General features: G+C 32.2%; 1 protein-coding gene across 2 annotated transcripts in view; it reads right to left on the bottom strand.

Annotated features, from left to right (window-relative positions):
* Nucleotides 1–6,431: 6,431 nt before the first annotated feature.
* The window catches only part of LOC140062564 (vacuolar protein sorting-associated protein 33B-like), a 33,888-nt gene continuing 19,330 nt past the window's right edge, over nt 6,432–20,989 (bottom strand). Inside the window, exons 12-21 of one of the 2 annotated variants that reach the window (XM_072108829.1) lie at nt 20,521–20,614; nt 20,046–20,123; nt 18,801–18,865; nt 18,192–18,206; nt 12,429–12,483; nt 11,853–12,070; nt 11,236–11,331; nt 10,393–10,486; nt 9,022–9,132; nt 6,432–6,541 (exon numbers count right to left, since the gene is read on the bottom strand). In XM_072108829.1, coding sequence (XP_071964930.1) covers nt 6,453–6,541; nt 9,022–9,132; nt 10,393–10,486; nt 11,236–11,331; nt 11,853–12,070; nt 12,429–12,483; nt 18,192–18,206; nt 18,801–18,865; nt 20,046–20,123; nt 20,521–20,614 — 915 coding nt within the window. In that variant the 3' untranslated portion in view covers nt 6,432–6,452. The remainder of the gene's footprint in view (nt 6,542–9,021; nt 9,133–10,392; nt 10,487–11,235; nt 11,332–11,852; nt 12,071–12,428; nt 12,484–18,191; nt 18,207–18,800; nt 18,866–20,045; nt 20,124–20,520; nt 20,615–20,989) is intronic. The other variant, XM_072108830.1, reaches the window with a different exon arrangement.

The following is a 20,989-nucleotide window of genomic DNA, read 5'->3' as shown; positions in this document are numbered from 1 at the left end:
TATTATTTGACTTCTTGGTATTTAGTAGATTAGTTATATCTTATAGTGTATCAATAATTCGGTATTTCACTTAATTTGCTAGACTTAATTAATATATTGGTATATCTACAGTAGTTAGTAAATCAGGATTTAGAACAACTAATTTTATGTCATTAATATTGAGGTGGGGACAATGTTTTTAACAATGACAATAACAATTGTGTGTTGTGTGTTACTACTAAATTACAATTACTATTCAATTTTATTTATTTACTTTCTTTACAACACAAGATGAGCTGATGTTTGTTCATGATGAAAACAAGCAGTCAAACCAACCATTGATGAAGAGAACATAGCCATAACCCAATTCCCTTTCTCTCCCCTACTTTTTTTTTCTGGGGTGGCCTTTTTAAGCTGTGACTAGCATTGGATGGAAGTGATGGTAAATAAGCCAAACTAGACGTTTTTTGCCTCAGAAAAACTGTATACAATTATGGGTACAGGCTTATTTACAGACCCATCAATTTCTGTTACACAGATTTCTAAGCACATTCAATTATTTAATTGATTAAGCTACTGTAACTTTGTATCATGTATTACTCGGTGTATTGTTTATTTTAGCTATACATACACTAGAGTGGGTAGGTGTTTATTTCAGAATGCAAATTGTGAATATTTATTTTTCAATATTTGTTTTGTGTGTTGTTATCGTAAGGTATTACAACATTTATCAGGCTTTGTTTTTGTTGTACGTCATTCTTCTTAAATCTGATATTGTTTTCTTAAGGAAAATAAAGATTGATTGTTGATAGAATATTACTACTATTATAGCCATACATATGAAAGCTAGCCGGACAAGAAAGATACAAATGAACCCCTCCTATGGGACCTCTAAGGGGACAGTTTTCTGTAAAATGAACAAGGAGCCATACATATTTTAACACCGTAGGCAGCCCTAATAAAACCCTTTTTCGGTCCCGAAGATGCCCTTTTAGTAGTACTGTATCCTATAAGGAACATAAGAAAATCATAATTGGGTTTTTCTCAATAATGTTTACATCCAGTGTAGGACAGAAAATATCTATAACATCAATGTAATAATTGCATGATTTATCAGATAGACCATAAGTATTAACAATCACTTAGTTGGACAATATCCAAGTCATACAAATTATGAATGACTACACACTGAACTACTGTATAACAAAAAGCAATGTGGTATTGGAAGGGTTAATGCAACATAACAAATTGAACATGTTTAATTGAGCTGGTTGGCGATATTCATACCCACTTAACATGTGGAGTAGAACACCAATAGTAAATACTAGATTTAATTCGTCACTATGACGAATTATAGGTTATATGCATTGATTTAAATAAAGATAATTGATTTTTAAAATATATATTGATTGATTGATTTTCTCAGAATCTTTAATTATTTATAATATATGATAGGACCTTGCTAACGCGAACACCATAGCCGGTATCACAATCCGATCAAAGATCCATATGCGTATAATGTCATAAACCACATTTGTTGTTACATAATAATAAAGACATAAGTTAATTTTTATCTAGATTTCATTATAAATCATGTGTATAATCTATACACTAAGAAATAAATTTGAACAAACAATACGGATAATAAAAAAAAACTTATTTTGTTTCGTTTCCTAAGGTGAGACTCTATCTCGGTACTTGAATGCTATAGACACGAGCAAAGACCACCGAGCCATACACAACTGACTAAAAGTTATGGAAAGATTCCTCCGTGTATTTACTATGCAGTAACCACTTTGGTGCAGATAGATTATTACATACCGCAATGAATTATAATGTTTTACTATGATGACATCTTTAAAAATTAAAAAAAATGATGCACTGTCAAACTATATACTTTTAACTTTAATATATGAACTTCTTAAGGAAGAAAGTTAACGTTAAGTTTGTTATTTTGGCCTAAGAAAATGTTATAATTTGTTTGATTGTCGAAATTAATTTTGTTAAATTTAATATGCCATTAATGATGACTTAATCAACTTTTGTTCTTCTAATTTCATAATAAATCATACATATGATACATACACTTCAAGAAAATTAAATAAAAAATAGGTGTTCCCGAGCATTCTAACGATATATATTAATTTTAAAATTTAGCATATTTTCACCATTTTGTTAACTTACACGTGCGTAGCCCGTCACTTTTGACGTGCTCGTATAACGCTGTTTCGCGTTGAAAAGTGAATAAAATATGATGATATTATTAAAGAAAGGTTATACAACAGTAATCGGACACAAACAGTGCGCATTAACGTTTGACGCGCAGTGCGCGTGCAAAAATCTGCGCACTCATGGCAATTTTTTAAACGCTTAAAATTGCCTGAAACGTACTCTAATTTCATCGAAAATAAATTCTGACAATTTTCAACATTTTAAGCGCGCGTACGCATGCGTTATATGCGCTACGCACGTAATTGTATTGCCATATGATGAAATATGACCTGAAATTTATGAGTACCAAATTTTGTTTAAAAGTGATTCATGTTTGTGAAGATATGATTACAAACGTGATTTCGTTAAATCGCGCGTAGACCGCGTAATTTTTGATTGCGCATCGTGAAAACATAACCACATCGATTCCTGGCCATAAGGAATATACTCTGAAAAAATGACTTAGATAGATGAAACTGATGCCAAGATAATTCACGGACAAATAGTGCTAAGGAAAGAATAAATAAATAAATAAATAAATAAATAAATAAATAAATAAAGATTTTGACAGAATCAAGAGGTTATATGCATATCATGCATATAACCTAATAACAATACCTTACTATAACATTATTAAGATGAACTCATCGTTGAAAGTTGCAGGCGCAAAAATATGGAATAACCTACTGAAATTAAGTATTCTCCAACAATTGCTTCATTTAAAGTTAGATATTCCTCATTTTTACTATAAACTTCCCCAATTTACTTTTTATGACAATGTAAAACAGGTTTTTTACCTGATTGTGTAATCCTGGTTAATATGAAGCTAATAGAGAGGTTTTGCAACCTTACGAATACGATAACGAAAACGGATACGTCACGCATTTGTGAAACTTTTGAGCTGATCCCCATTTCATATTCGTAAAGCGTTTTCGTGTTCGTAACTTCGTAACTACAAAACGAGTATAGTTTTTGATATTTGATAATATAATTATAGATTTATCTATATATAAATTTACGTAAGGGCAAAATTCGATAAATCTCGGTTAATTTATAGAATTTTTACTCGATGGTATATAAAGTTGGTTCATACTTTCGGTACTGATTTTAACCATCTGACGTAACCCTGTTTACTAATTAAATTGAGTTAGGTAATTAGTTATTGACGATTAAAACGAATTTAGGTTCAACGATTTGCCCCAAATAGGGGTGTTTTCCGATCGTGGTATACACTGTCTAATGGATGTCCATCTTGAAAAATACCCGCCACAAAAATGCGAGGAGGCTTCGCATTTTCCTATCTCCTCCTACGATAATTGTTTTTAATAGCTGAAAACTGGTTGAACAGCTAGAGTACAGCATCATAATGTTGAAGACAGGCCGATTTTCTTTAAAAAATACTATTTTGATAGATTTAATATACGATTATACTAATGTATTGATTTGCGATGAATGGAACATCCCAGAGTTTGGTTTAACACAAGTAGGTAAATTTATGAGCCCTTGGTTTAACACATACGGTAGGTAAATATATGGGCCCTTTGAGAATAAACTTGCAATACTTTGACAATACTGTAAATACCTATTAACTATTTTTGGTCGTCATTTGAATCGAACATTTCTTACTGTGAATGTTCATACTGTTAGATGTAATATAAAAATATATACAAATAAACTTTATTACTGAGATTGTGGATAGGCTCTACTGATATATACACACATTATTATATACAAATAAACTTTATACTGACAGTTCCTTCTCAACGTTTGTATTAATTAATAATTACCAATAATATAAACGTCGTAGTGGTGTATCGTGACATGTACTTTAATATTTCAATCGATTATGACAGTGACTGTATTAACAAAGTATTAAATCGCAAATGTTTTACTTTATTTAGAGGTATATTATTTATAGGCCTATAAAACATGAAAAAAATATTTCGTTACTGAGTGGATAAAGAATATATTTAAAAATTGTTCCTCTTTGTACCTATCCGCTTTCCCATCCCTCAACCCTAATGTTACATACAAAACACAAATTGGGTTTCTTTAAATGAGTCCAAATCAAAAATTTGGACTCATTTTGTGATAAGTTTCTCCTTCGGAAGTAATTCCCAGGGTGCTAATTTTAGTTGACTACATAAATCATCGTGTCTATTTATTCGTTTCTGTAAACGACAATGTATTATAGTCCTGCGGTACGTACATTTGAAATCGCCAGTTTTGTTACGCTGAAATTACTGTGTATTCGAGAACCATCTGTGGGCACGACCTAGATGGTAAGCGAGCGAAGCGAGCGTACCATCTAGTTTAAAGTAATTTACTAAAGTAATTTACTAAAATGCCAGGTCAATTTTGATAAATAGCATTTTTTCAAGTCCTCACTTGCTTTGATGTTACGCTAGGACTAGGCAGCCAAGCACCAAGCGACACGTACCTGCGCTTCGCTCAAATTTACCGCAGTCATATTTTGGATGGCGCCCTCAATATTTCGTTGCCATGCGAAACAGATTTTTACTGACTTACGAAAACGAATACGTGTGCGTGACAAATCCGTTTTCGTTATCGTATTCGTAAGATTGCGAAACCTCTCTAATGATCAATTTAAGGATTCATAAATGTAAAATTAACCTTAATGACGTCAGGCAAATTAGTTGTATTGTCTCTACAAAGTTACAATATCATAATGATGAAGTAATGTAAAACATGTGGTACTAATTAGTATGGCAATATTATCCAGCTGAGAATTCTGTAGCATATGTCTAAACATTGTCTAAAGGACGAGTCAACTGCCATGCAAAAAATACTGTTTAAAATACTAAAAAAAAGTACACGTAAACCTAAATAATTAGAGATTAAACTGGGAATATCTTTAATTCAAAAAAATAAATAGAACAAAATATTGAACATTGATGGATTGAAGAAAAGCCACTGTACCCTAGACAACTACAGATTCCAAAGTCTCATTCATTATTATTCTATTACCATGCCTTAGGCAAGTAAAAAATATTTTACTGTACGTTTTAATTCAACCAATGTAAGTTGTAACTAAATAGATCTATAAAAAAAGGGCGTGAATTGTTTTCGCCTTTTTCCAGAAATGTACTGTATCAGCATGACCTTACACAGACACTACTGCTTACAAAGCCCACGTATACATCACAATTCAACCTTTCTATTTGCTAGGAAGACATATACTGGACAAAACACAATATCTGATAATTACACAGCTTTGGCCTTTCAAACACACCTGTACAAATAGGGTTATGCAAGCAATTGCAGATTTCAGAAGTATTATGTCGTTATACAAATTCAACGCTCAGAAATTGATGATGCCAATGACATGTGACCAGGGACATGTACAAATACATCTCCCTGATGTGACAATCTGACTTTAAAGAGTTATATGCTTAATACTTTAAGTCTATAATTCGTAGATTACAATTCAAAACTAATTATACATAGTTAAGTTCCTGATGATATAAGAAATTGGCAATACATTATTATTCAAATACTGTACATAGATATTATCAGTAAAATTGCCTTTATGCTATTTATTGGCAATACAGAAATAGTCCGGTTTTGTGTCTCTCTTTCACTAAAAAACGCAGTCGTAGATATGGACAGAATTTTACATATTTAAAATGTCCTACTGTAGGTGGTTAATTTTTATTTGATTGATTCTTTGGTAATCAAATGAAGAGCGGTTTATCTTTTAAACTTACAACATTACCATAACCCACACTTATACTACTTAAAACAAAATTGGAAATAAGTAACCACAAGATATAGTTGGTAAGATCATCGTGGGAAAAAAGAATTAGAGATTTGATTCATTAGTAAACTACGTGTTTAAACTTTTATAATTAATAGTAGGAGTTAAAATAACTATTCATTGCTTTTGCATGAATTTTAGAAAGTGGGAGGAGGGAAAGCGAGACAGAATGGATGGTGGAAGAGAGGGAGGGAAGGAAAGATGGACGGTGGAATATAGAAGAGGAAAGGATGAAATTGACCTTGCGACACAAGCAGTCAATGAGTTGCGTCAGCAAGAAAGTGCCATAACGCAATAGTGTCTGCAAGGCTGTTTTAGCAGCCAATGTTTAAAGGCAGTACTTTTTGTATTTTAAAATATGAGAATTCAATAAACTAATAATGTCTACTACACATTCAATGTTCAATTATTACTATTAATGTCATTATCTTATAAATAATTTAATTAAAATAAGATGGATTACCTTAAAGAAGACCAATTATTCTCAGCTTTTCCCTTTTCCATTATCTATCATAGAATCGATTAGAGTGTTACCGTTCATAATAGATGTAGTGGCAAACATAAACTTGTATCCTATATTTTAAAAAAGCAAACGAAACAAAACAATATCATAGTCAGGCAAGGGTTAAACAATATTTCATACTTTTACAAGGTAATTCTACACATAATAAATTCAATCATTACATTGTCGATTAAGGTTTAAGATGAAATATCAATTTAATGACAAATTCATTTTCTACAGAAATGGTCTGTTGATAAACACATAATGTGTTCCAAGATGCTTTATTGATTAAAAGATTAAATAGTTTAATAGAATTCTGACATTTGCACATACAGATATTGACTATTAAAAACTTGGATAGCACTTAAGAGACTACTTTATTAAAACTTTAACTGGTCCCTAATGTGCTATGTAAAATTTAAAATGTGTGTAATATTTAATAATACAGATATTATCTGCTTCACATACTATTTAAAATAACCTTTAACCAAAGAGTCTTTGGAATTCAGAAAAATATAAAGCAACTATATTCTATCAGACCTAACCGCAACAGAAAACATTAATACTAAAAAACAATAGTACAGTAGTTGATAGTACAACCGTGGCACCAAGCCTGGCATTAGATTGGGAATGAACCTTAGCATTACGTTGAGATTGAATACTGGCAGTAGGTCAGGATTGAATACTGGCAGTAGGTCAGGATTGAATACTGGCACTAGGTCAGGATTGAATACTGGCACTAGGTCAGGATTGAATACTGGCAGTAGGTTGCAATTGAATACTGGCACTAGGTCAGGATTGAATACTGGCAGTAGGTCGCAATTGAATACTGGCAGTAGGTCAGGATTGAATACTGGCACTAGGTCAGGATTGAATACTGGCACTAGGTCAGGATTGAATACTGGCAGTAGGTCAGAATTGAATACTGGCAGTAGGTCAGGATTGAATACTGGCAGTAGGTCAGGATTGAATACTGGCAGTAGGTTGGGATTGAATACTGGCACTAGGTCAGAATTGAATACTGGCAGTAGGTCGGGATTGAATACTGGCACTAGGTCAGGATTGAATACTGGCACTAGGTCAGGATTGAATACTGGCAGTATGTCAGGATTGAATACTGGCAGTAGGTCGCAATTGAATACTGGCAGTAGGTTGCAATTGAATACTGGCAGTAGGTCAGGATTGAATACTGGCACTAGGTCAGGATTGAATACTGGCACTAGGTCAGGATTGAATACTGGCAGTACAGTAGGTCAGGATTGAATACTGGCAGTAGGTCGCAATTGAATACTGGCAGTAGGTTGCAATTGAATACTGGCAGTAGGTCAGGATTGAATACTGGTAGTAGGTCAGGATTGAATACTGGCAGTGGGTCAGGATTGAATACTGGCACTAGGTCAGGATTGAATACTGGCAGTAGGTCAGGACTGAATACTGGCAGTAGGTTTAGGATTAAATACTGGCAGTCGGTCAGGATTAAATACTGGTAGTAGGTCAGGATTGAATACTGGCACTAGGTCAGGACTGAATACTGGCAGTAGGTTTAGGATTAAATACTGGCAGTAGGTCAGGATTAAATACTGGTAGTAGGTCAGGATTGAATACTGACAGAAGATCAGGATTGAATACTGGTAGTAGGTTTAGGATTAAATACTAGCAGTCGGTCAGAACTAAATACTAGTAGTAGGTCAGGATTGAATAATGGCAGTAGGTCAGGATTGAATACTGGAATTAGGTCAGGATTGAATACTGGCAGTACACTGTAGGTCAGGATTGAATACTGGCAGTAGGTCGAGATTGAATACTGGCACTAGGTCAGGATTGAATACTGGCAGTACAGTGTAGGTCAGGATTGAATACTGGCAGTAGGTCAAGATTGAATACTGGCACTAGGTCAGGATTGAATACTGGCAGTACAATAGGTCAGGATTGAATACTGGCAATACAGTAGGTCAGGATTGAATTCTGGCAGTACAGTAGGTCAGGATTGAACACTGGCAGTAGGCCAGGGTTGAATACTGGTTGAATACTGGTGTGGTGCTTTTACACAGGGCTTAGTATAGCGTCTAGTGCTGCAGCGTAGTGTAGTTGCTTTTGCTTCTCGCTTTCAGCTGCAGCCGCCACCTAACTCATCTGAGTGCAAAGAAGGCCGAGTGCGTAAGTCCTTCCTGATGGTATATAGCTTCTGCTAAGTCAAGACTCTCATTCCGCCTCCTCGTGGCACACCATGGTAAACTGGCGCCTTGCGGCCCCAGGCAAGGATGTGAGGGATCTCGGAGTAGGTTGGGCCCCAGAGGTGCAGTGTGCAGGCCCACCGGCGTCTGGACACGTCCTGGCACTCACTAACCAACCACCCGCTGCCTTGCAGATAAAGCTCATGAAGCAAAGGCTAAGAGAAGGAAACTCTGATTCCAAACCTGGGCAGATGAAGCTCGTTAGCCGTGATTACGGCAATTCTTCTAGGAGAAGGACACTCTGACATAACACCTACGAGCCAAGGACCTCACTGTACTCCACTTTAAAACTCCATTGCGCATGGAAATGTACTTACCTTTCATTGCACCTAGAAGACGAAGAGCAGCTATTTCAGCAAATGTACATCCACCAAGGAAATATACTAACACAACCTTAGAAGATGATTTTGCAGCTCCTGACCCTTGACCTGCAATGTGTAACCAATACAATATTATTCATATTATTTCAAACTTATTTTCATTTGCTATCATTTACCAAAAATGTTTTGAGTAGATTTAAATGTTTTTGATATTATTATTTATTATTATTATTAGTGTTATTAATAAAAAAAAATGTTTCTTAGAAAGCTTTTTTACTTTATGTTAGTTTGAATTGTACATGTTTCAATTTTTAGGAAATATAAATATATAATATAATACGATTTGTTATGGTTTCAAATACACTAGGCTCCATGTAACACTAGAAAACATAGCGATACCTAACACATTACACAAATTATGATGCATAATACATTTTTATATGCTGGTTATTTGTTTACATTAAGATTTAAATTACAAGAACAAATTATATAGTACTAAATGTCGAAAATGGTCTCTCGACAATTTACACTATTACACAAGGCAATAGCAGAAATACAACACATGCTCCATGCTACAGTATGTCATTTTAGCTTTTTAATCAGTGGATTGACATTCTACAAAACCCAAAGCAACGTGCTGTCATAAATGCACAAAAATAGATTTCATTATGAACAAATAAATTTGAAATGATGAGATTTTGAAAGTGTAATCAGGATGTGATGTTGATGATACTAACAATCAAAATGAGAAAAATGATAGTGACAATAATGAGGATGATAATAATGATGACGATATTATGATCCTGATTTTGATGTTGATTAAAATGTAATGATAAAATTTGATATAAAGTACTCTGATTGGTGGTGACAATAATGACGATGATATTATATCGATGTTAATATAAAGTACTTTAATTGGTTAATTGGTGGTGACAATAATGACAATGATAATTCCATTTTTTGTTATATTGATGATCCTGATATTGATGTTGATAAAATGTGATGATAAAGTTCAATTTAAATTACTGTAAATTGCAATTCAATGATGAAGTAAATCCCTGTCTATGGAAAAAACACTCCTTTAGTTGTGAATGGTATATTAATTATGGCTACATTACAAAAATCACTTATGTATATTTATAAAAAAACTGGTATGATGGTGGATTATAATAGCCGAATGTAATTATAATAAATAGCAAAATAAAATAATAATAATAATATGATCATAATGTATTCTTTTGGGATTAACAAATAAAACATTAAAACAATTATTTAAGCTTCTAACAAAATGCTTTTAAATTCATCCAAAATGCAATTAAATGTCAGTACTTATGGGACCATGGTTGTTTGATTATTTTCAGATATTACCTTTGGCAGACATGGTTCTTGTAAATGTGCAGTTGTCTCCTGGTAACAATTTTACCACTTCTTCTAAAGTGCTAGACGGACTTTTCATGAGAGTCTGCGAATAATAAAAATCAATGCAGCTGTTATGGTAGAGGACGTTTTATTTTTTTTTATAAATCGTAATTGTAGTTTAGAGAAATAGAGTGGAGCCATCAACATACATTTTTTTTAACAGACGCCATATAATATCTTTCTTAGTAATGTCTTCTGTTTTGTTATCGATTTATTCTTTTTTTTTTTTATTTAGATATATTTAATTAGACTTTTAAACAGTGAACATCATTCCTGATAAAGTTCTGACCCAGAAATACATTTTAAAAACAAGGGAATATAAGAAATAATGAAGCTCATTACTACAAGAACAGCTTTGAAAATATACTACCAACAGCAACACTTTACATCATCTTTTTTACATTAAACAATAAACGGATAAAGTGAAATGAAGAAATTTACAGTATGGTAAACATGGAAAAAAATTCAGACATGAGATAAAAAGAAGACGACGAGCATCTATAAGACTTCCAGATAATACGACACACAAAACTAGATCTAGTGGGCAAAATGGCAATGGGCAAAAATTACAAAGTGAAAAATGTACTGAACTACACAGGTTTATTGATACACGACACCCTGTCCACAACAGGAATGTATGGCACGAAATAGTAGAAGTATGTCTAAAAACTATAAAGCGTAAAGATAAAAGATAACAAACCGAAAATTGGCAAAAAGATGGTAACACAATGAATATGATAGAATATACAGAGTTTGTACATGCATACAAAGCTTCCATCATGAAAAACTAACCTGTTCTATCAGCTTACAGATGAGTGGCGTGTATACACCACTAAACACATACGACATATCTGATGGATTTTGAAGTTGAACATTATCTTTCGGAATCTGAAAAGTAAAAGACAGAGAAATATCGTTTTGAGATGAGAAGTATATTTATCAAAATCAACATTAACAGTTGAATCTCTCTATTAAGACACCATCAGCATATAGGTTTGTACAGTAAGATCAATCATCAAATGTACTTCATTTAAATGTTGTAACTTTAAGTAGATAAAGAGGCACTCCACTGTATTTTTGTGAACTGATGAAAGAGTGCCTGTAGTGGCATAACATGATCCTTTAGGGATACAACATAACGTCCATAAAATGCACTGATCTGTATGAAATAGTGCTATTTAAAGCTTGGTTCCCACTAGGATCCAACGCAAGGACCTAAGCGCAACGGAAGTGAAATGATTCAAACTGTTCATTTGTCAACTTGGTTGTGTTAGCGTTTACACCCTTGTGTTGGGTCCTAGTGGGAACCAAGCTTTGATGTCGCATTATCTATTTGCTATTAGAAATATACCAACATTTGTGACAGAAAATATGTCACATAAAATATTAGAAAACTAGGCTAGACCTACCAAATTCCATTTTTTACAAATTGCTCTAAACGCCGTTCTCTTGAGGGCTTTGTCTGCCAGTTTCTGCACATCAGACATGGAGAGTTTGGAGACTTCAGTTGACTGTTGCTCAGTAAACAACCCACATAGTCTCAGATTGTTGAGTGTCAATAGGTGTTCATAGCCATAGCTTTGAAGGAAATGTGACTGCAATGTTTTGAAGTCTTTACTTGGCAGTCCTGGTAGAATTTTAAAATGTTAGATTACAAAAGGAAAATGAAAAAGTTGTTCAAAATATTACATGAGGATTGTGCTTCAAAACTAAAATATTCCCAAACACAAAAGATATCTGAATTATTGAATATGTGTTCTATACCCTATGTACACAGTAAAGGCGGACTTACAGTATGTCGACATAGACGTCAACGCAATTCAACTGTCGACATAAGCGCTTTGAGCAACTGACCACAACTCAAAGTAACAGAATATGTTGACATACGTGCAGTTGAGATGATTTTAGTTTCTTGTTAAGTTTTAGTTTTTCCAGACTTTTTTAAACATTGCTATATATAATAATTTTCAAAATATTTTACAAACCATTTGAAGTTAAAGAGAGTAAACACATTAATCTCAAAGTTTTTGAAGCTGAAGCCTGAAATGAAATACAAAATTAAAAACAATGTTAACGTACACTGTTAATAATAAACCAAATAATTTTTTTTAGTATAAAAACCAAGTCATTATTTTTATAGATATTTAATATTTTAATGGTCATTTGATGTTTATTATTAATGGCATATCTATCAATAAATTTAAAATGTAGACCAATCAATCTCAAACTCAACCACTCTAAAAACCACGCAATATTAAAATGAAATCTTTGAAATATCTAGTCAACCATGATATCAACATTCATAAAGGTCAAAATATTTTTAATGTAATCTAACATGAATACCATATGGATCGGTGAAATGGTGAATAAGATTTACTAACAGTATTACACTTTCACATAAAACATCACGATCACACACATTCAAGTAATATAAATGCCATCAAGATTTGTTTCATAGTGCGATGAGTTTTTAAATTGATCAATAAACACTAGAATATAAACTAGGCATGTTCAATTACATTTATAAGCATTTAAATTAGCTAAAAGGTCACAACAATTGTTATTATGGCCTACATATAAAAACACTAGCAAATAGGACTAAGGCACAATTCACAAAAAAAGGGTTATAAAACTACATGTGCATCAAAATTATACTGTAGGTATAACATAATTAACTTTAACCCACACCCAATAAGCTTTCCCAAATTACTGATTTTACGGAAACTCAGAATTTGACATATTTTGTAATAAAGTTTACTTGTGTAACGCCTTTTTAATCTAAATTCTAAAATAATTGTTGGCGTCGTTCATCTACCACTTTTAATATTAATTATACACAAAATATCTTGGGGGCATGGGAGGTAGCGTAACCCGTCCTAGACAGGTACTTGCTTGTAAAAATAATGTACATCAACAAAATAGCATGAAGCAGGAATTCTAAATATGCAGGTCACATAATGTTGAATTGATGACCCGCATGTAAACGCAGACACGAATGGGCTAAATAAGTAGTAGTTATTTAAAAAATATTTTATTTTAAAAGATAACTCTGTATAGGTCCTCTAGTATTTAAGTAATAAGCAAACAATGTAAATTTATTCCAATACGGCATATTCACATAGTGGACAAACTTAATATCTACGATTTCAGTTGATCATAAGGACAAATAGATCGACTAAAACATAAATTTATAAATTAAAGTGTGTCAATTATTTATTATACTTGTGTGGTATTTATTCAGTACAGTTGCAGATAATTAATAGGCAATTATTATTAATCAAGTTTATAGAAGTTGATCTTTCAGTCATGTTAGTGCACACGTTTATCATCGATAACAGGGCTACCCTGGGAATACGTAGCATAGTCTGTTGTCACTTGTTTTTAGGCAAGCTAATTAGTCATATGCTACTAGCTATAGAAACACTGTAACCTACAGTATGTACAACATGATGATTAGCTTGGGTTCAATCATACTTTGTTAAATTCTGCTATTAAGAATACATTTTACTATCATCACAAATACAATGTCGTCTACAATGTTAGATAATCTTTATCGATACTTTATTTCTATATTTATGTTTTTATAAATATGGAATGTTCAATTCAATTCAATTCAACAATTCAATTCAACTTTTATTTCAGACAATTTTCCATAATAATGGTATAATACATTACAGAGAAAACAAAAAAGATGAAGGAGAGAGGACCAAAACTTGTATCTATTGGTATATAATGCCTCTCTCCATTTGTAGTACATGTTTGAATCAATCAACAAATATTTATATATACAATAACATTCTGTTTTCGCAAATGTGAACACAAATATTGTATAGCAGAATGTGGGAAGAAATGTTTTAGCTTCGGCTATATCTTGGCTACCTTTTGTATTGAAATTGTTTTTGTTTGATACAATAAAGAAGAAGAACTTACTGTTTTTTATTTAACTTTGATAAAACAAATGTAATTCAATTATTAACTTATAACATAAGGAAATACAATATAGCAGTAAACATAAAACTGTACATTTATTGTATTTTCTTTCCTTTAAAAAACCATATATCAAACTTGATTCAATAATATAAAGTGTGTTCATTCATTTGGGAGAAAGATGGACTTGATATATTTAATACCAAAAGGTATAATATGGGTATGTCAGTTGGTGGAAAGAGGGGCACAACACATTATTACCAAAAGGTAAAGGGTATAATATGGGTATGTCAGTTGGGGGAAGAGGGGCATAATACATCATTATCAAAAGGTAAAGAGTATAATATGTGTATGTCGATTGGGGGGAAGAGGGGCATAATACATCATTATCAAAAGGTAAAGAGTATAATATGTGTATGTCGGTTGGGGGGAAGAGGGGCATAATACATCATTATCAAAATGTAAAGGGTATAATATGTGTATGTCGGTTGGGGGGAAGAGGGGCAGAATACATCATTATCAAAATGTAAAGGGTATAATATGGGTATGTCGGTTGGGGGGAAGAGGGGCATAATACATCATTATCAAAATGTAAAGAGTATAATATGTGTATGTCGGTTGTGGGAAAGAAGGGCACAACACATTATTACCAAAATGTAAAGGGTATAATATGGGTATGTCAGTTGTAGGGAAACAGGGGCACAATACATCATTATCAAAAGGTTAGGGTATAATATGGGTATGTCAGTTGGGGGAAAGAGGGGCACAACACATTATAACCAAAATGTAAAGGGTATAATATGGGTATGTCAGTTGGGGGAAAGAGGGGCACAACACATTATTACCAAAATGTAAAGGGTATAATATGGGTATGTCGGTTGGGGGAAAGAGGGGCACATCATTATCAAAAGGTTAGGGTATAATATGGGTATGTCGGTAGGAAGTAAAAGACACTTGAACATGTTTTACTTCAAGTGTAGTCTCTTCTCTATTCTGAAATAATGATGTATGTCATATAAAAGGTTAAACCTCATGAAACAGACTTTTAAGTTTGTGTTTTGTTTCTAATAATATAATAATATTTATCGCATAATTAAGGAATTATTCCCTAAACATTGCATATTTGAAAACAAAATAACATATCATAATTTAAAAAATGATTCATAAATGTTAAAAAGTGGAACATGGTATCAACAAAATATTAAAGCTATTAAAATAAAATCTCATGAGATTTTGTACGAATAAATATATGTACAAATAATTTTTTTAAATAAAATATGTTATTTTTTTTTAAATTAACAATATGATTTATTTTTTATTAATTTCCAAATAAACGTCTTCATCATTATGTACCATAATGTATGAATATAGAAAAATAATATATTTATATTATAAACAAATTAAATTTAACATTTACAAGTTAACATAAACAAGATCACAGTACTTTGTGTGGTAATAATCAATTAATAGCAGTGAAAATATAGTAGATGGAGGATATTAAAGCTGCATTCACAAAGAAGATGGTATCATTCAAATATGTTTTCATACTGCCATATTCCGTAAATGGAACAAGTATGAATTATCATTTCAAAAACTGCATTTTACCCCCAGAAATAAAGAATGAAAGAATTGGATATAGCAACAATGAAACGATCATTCACAGAACCAAATTATTTTTAAAAAATGAAACAAATGGTGAAACTTTGAACAAAATGTGCCAAAAAAAATCAAGATCTCTTGCTAGATGAACCTGCTTCCACTGACAAAACATGAACTACCTGATTTTACCATTAACTATAAATTCATTTAAACATAATTATAACTCTGCTGAAACTCATAATTACCGAAATAGCTGTTAAATTACCTCTGTCAAATAAGGTATATTGGTATTTGTGTTGGAACAAAAATTTCCAAAATAATTAATTAAATAATTTTTAAATAATCTTGCCAGCCAGTCCGTATTATTAAATTATCATACACTGTACATTTATTACCAAAGTAAAGCTCTCTGTCTACACTATCAAACTTTATGTGACAAAAAAATGTGTTGTGGCCATGTATGGACATGATGATGTCATATCACTACCATATATGGGCACATCACACTATTTTGTCATAACTAATGTAGTGTAGACAGAGCTTTAGGTTTGATGTAGACCATGTGGTTCCAAGAACAAGGAAATAACTTAAGTTGAGAACGTCTTGACCTTTTGGTTGTTGCTAGTCGTTACTGGATTCACACCATGCAAACATTATTTTAATTTACCTCCGCCACGGAGGTATACAGTATGTAATCGATTGCGTGTGTTGTCTGTTTGTTTGTCTGTTTGTTTGTCTGTTTGTTTGTCTGTTTGTTTTGTTAGCAGGATTACACAAAAAATGTATTACAAGATCTTTACCAAAATGAATATACAGTGGTCAAGGACCATTCCATTAAATTCTGGGACCATTTAGGACCATGGTCCCAATTCTGGACCACTTTTTAATATACTTTTCAGACCTGCTAGTGTTAAAAGATAGGACAGAATTTTTCAAAAGCAGTAAACTGAAATTGCATTTTTTCTCGAGAACTACTTGTCTAAAAAACTTCATTATTGTACAAGAGGCAAGAGTTATTATTTGTGATTTGTAATTTTAAAACATACTTTGATTTAATGTACACCTTTTTTGATGCGAGTAGTTTAAAAAACCTATTTCTTTTCAAATTTATTTGTTTGATTTCTCGTTGCTGTTTTATTGTTAGTCAACTGAAGCTATTGTTAATATTGAAAGGCTTGTTACATAACCATTACACCAAACTCGCATACACATGCTTGTAGTGAAATTAGCCTAAATCACAAACAGCATTAAGACACAAACAAATATATTTTGTTTTTTCCCGGAGCAATCTTATGCAAGAAGAATTTTACAGTAGACGGAGGTATGCACTCTCGGAGTGACTTTCTAGTTATACATGCATTTGTAAAGGAAATAAACCACTACTACAGTACCTACAATATACATTAAAAGACAAATTCATGCGATGTGAGAGAATATAATTCATCTAAGAGAGGCAAAAAGAAAAAAACTTATAAAGTATAGTAATTTATTAGTTTGATGATTTGAATTAGAATGAGATGCTAATCATTATGGCCACCAAAATAACAATGTTCATCCTATCTTGGATTACTAGTAAATCCAAGAACCTTAATTAAAAATTTTATTTTGTAGTAAAAAGTAAGGATTTGACTCATGGCTTTAAATCCACTCAGCAAACTAGCAATTTGCCAGTAATTTTTTCATATTATAATTGCTTATTGAAAATGTCCAAATAAGCTAATATTTGCTATTTGTAAGTCTTCAACAATAGGTTTGTGAAATACTATGTGAAGCTCAGTAAATTAAAAATTTAAAAGAATGTTTGCAAAATGGTTTATAGTTGAAAAAGAAGTACCATTATGCCTGGATGGTCACAAACGATGATAAATACAGTAGATACATTTTTTTTCCCAAAAACCAAAGAAATTAGACAATTTTTCAACATATTATGATAACCATTCATACTGTCTTTGATGGAAAATAATATGTATATTCAGGGGCAGATCCTCCCTTATATTTTGCAAATTGTAATGCAGAAGATAAGTTATCAAATTAAGCTCAGTCCTTCATTTCACCAGTTTTTGGGCCCCTCTATTTCAAAGTCCTAGGTCCGCCACTATTTGTTGTTTTATCGTCATAATAAACATGCCTTAAGAGTAAATCAAAACATTACATTCATTTTGCATTCGCATACAAACCTCCAAACAATGGCAATCATGCTTTTAATTACAAAATTAACTAACCTTACCGGCCTCATCCTGGAGTGTTTGTAAAAGAATTAAAATTACAATAAGAGAGTAAATATTTCATTATCAAAGTAGAGACTGTATCCCCATGAGTACAAAAAGAAATTGGGGATCAAAATGTAATAGCTCGGTCTAATACTCAAACATAATCATTTTGAAAACAAATTGCTCAAATAATTTTAACATTACTTGAATGAAATTATTTTTTCCATTGCACATACATATACTTAAACATTCCTTATTCATTTTGTAACACACCTATTAAGTATTAGCGAAAGGGCAGGCCGAGGCCTTAACCAATTTGGAGTTCATTGGAGTATTTTATTGAATATCATATGACCAACAATCCTTCAATAAAATAATGTGTAATAGTGTGTTATAACTTTCATTATACTGTATAGTATAATAGTAAGACACAAAATTAAGTAAATCTGTGTCTACACTATCAAACATGTGACAACAAAATGTGTTGTATCCATATATGGACATGATGATGTCATATCACTACCATATTGTGGGCATATCACTACCATTTTTGGGCACATCATGCCTTTGTTGTCAAACTAGTTAGATAGTGTAGACAGAGCTTAAGATTTAGTGGCTAACCTGTCGGTCAAGTTTCTCCTCAATAAAGCTAAAACTTTCTTTATATCCAATACCTTCAAGGATTGCTATGGAATAAAAAATTAAATTCAAAATTAACCATTATTCTGAAATTATATTAGTTTATGTATAACATTCTTGCATATGAGTATTAACATTTGGAACTAGATAGTTACCCAGTTCTAAACTTAAGAAATAATCCTTTGAAAATCACATTTACCTGAAACCTCAATGCACAGTACAATTAATATATAGATTGCAATAGGAAATAGATATGCGGCAAGTGACAAATATACTATCCCTTTAGGGCCACTGAAATTAGTACAATGTTTAAATGGTGAAAAGTAAAAATTAAATGTAAAGAAGAAATCTAGGCTTTCAAAGTCTGGAGATTACCATCCTGCTAAAGCCTGTTTCCCACTAGACAAAAATAATTAGGTTATGTGCATATGCATTTTATCTTTGAATCTACTTTTTTTGCTATGCCTAACAGAGCACATTAATGTTTGATTTATGCAAATATTCGGGGTGTCTAGAAAACTCAGATCTAGAAAACTCAGATCTCAGATATATCTAAGATTTCTAGATCTAGAAAACTCAAATATCTGAGTTTTCTAGATCTAGAATCTCAGATATATCTGAGATCTGAGTTTTCTAGATCTGAGTTTTCTAGACACTCAAATATTTGCCTAGTTAAGCTCTGTCTACACTATCAAACTAGTTTGACAAAAAAAGTGTAATGTGCCAAATATGGGCATCATTTCCATATATGGGCGCTTCACATTTTATTGTCACATAAAGTTTGATAGTGTAGACAGAGCTTTAGAGATGATAAGCATATGTAAAGCAAACTTGTAGCTTGGGAAGTGGAATTGTAGCTTGGCACCCATTCCAGGGTCCTGGTTCAAATCAGATGCCATGATTTGTTTTCATAACAGAAAATAACTCCACTCTTGCAATAAGATGTTTATGTAGGGAATTTGTATGAAACAGGGTTGTCATCCTTGAGAACAGTGAATGAACTCATATTATGACCATCAATTTGTATAAAATGAGAATAGTAATAAGAAAGTGCTCGTTTAGAGAATGCTCATTACGACCTCTTTAGGTAGGCTAATAAAAAAAGTTGGTGTGCTAAGTGTGTAAAGAGGTGGCAGTAGGACACCTTATTGAAGCCTCATTTTGGTACTTTTGCCAGTTCAATTTTGAAGATATTTCACCGAATCCAAACTCCCTTTAATACCTTACCATGTTCAGTTTGCAGATGTTCCTTGGAATCTGGTTCGTTTGTTGTCTGCTGTAAAATCTTCTCACTTGCTCCAATATCTGATTTAATAATTAAATGATTTATTCAATAAATTACCTATCATATCATTTAGATACGTTCTTAAGCTCTGTCTACTATTTAATTATCAAACTAGTTTGACAAAAAAAAGTGTGATTTGCCTAAATATGGTAGTGATATTTTCAAAATAGATAGAGATATGACATCATCATGTCCATATATGGGCACATTTTTAAAGTTTGATACTGTAGACAGAGCTTTACGTTGATGTAACTAGCGTATCAAATGGTCGATTGAAGTCATCATCTTTTCTTTCCATGAAGAATCACCTTTTGAACTGCGATAAAATTGAAGTGTGCCCTCTAGCTAATCTATATAAACTCTTTGGACACAATTAGTGAGTAATCTGGTACACAGAAATGTTTAAAAAATACTTACGAATTGTTAATGATTTAGACTGTTGTTTTAGGTCTTTCAGTTCATTACTCACAAAATCCTTCATCTGACCAATCTGAGTAATATTTTTACCTTTCTATAAAAATAATAAGATACATTGACAATTCCACATATTATTATTATATTATTATTCAACATTGCTAATTTGACTTAATTGGTGTCAACATGATGATTATTATGTGAATGTTACAAACACAGTACATTATTAATACAACATTTTATTATATGAAAGGTAACAAATATTTTCAAAATCTTGTCTTAATTCTGTCATTAATTAAACAAGGATACCTCACAGTAGACTAAGTGCATTGTTTGTTGTTGACTGGTTTATTAGATGGGTTGGTTTTCACTACTATTCTTGAAGATTGATTCAGTATTGGCTTTGCAACATTTTGAATTTTAGTTTTATTGTATACATATTGTTATGGTTTTTACTACTATGTGCTTTATG

This window comes from Antedon mediterranea, chromosome 11 (assembly GCF_964355755.1).
Source record: "Antedon mediterranea chromosome 11, ecAntMedi1.1, whole genome shotgun sequence".
NCBI lineage: Eukaryota > Metazoa > Echinodermata > Crinoidea > Comatulida > Antedonidae > Antedon > Antedon mediterranea.
This window is presented reverse-complemented; position numbering and strand designations above follow the sequence as displayed.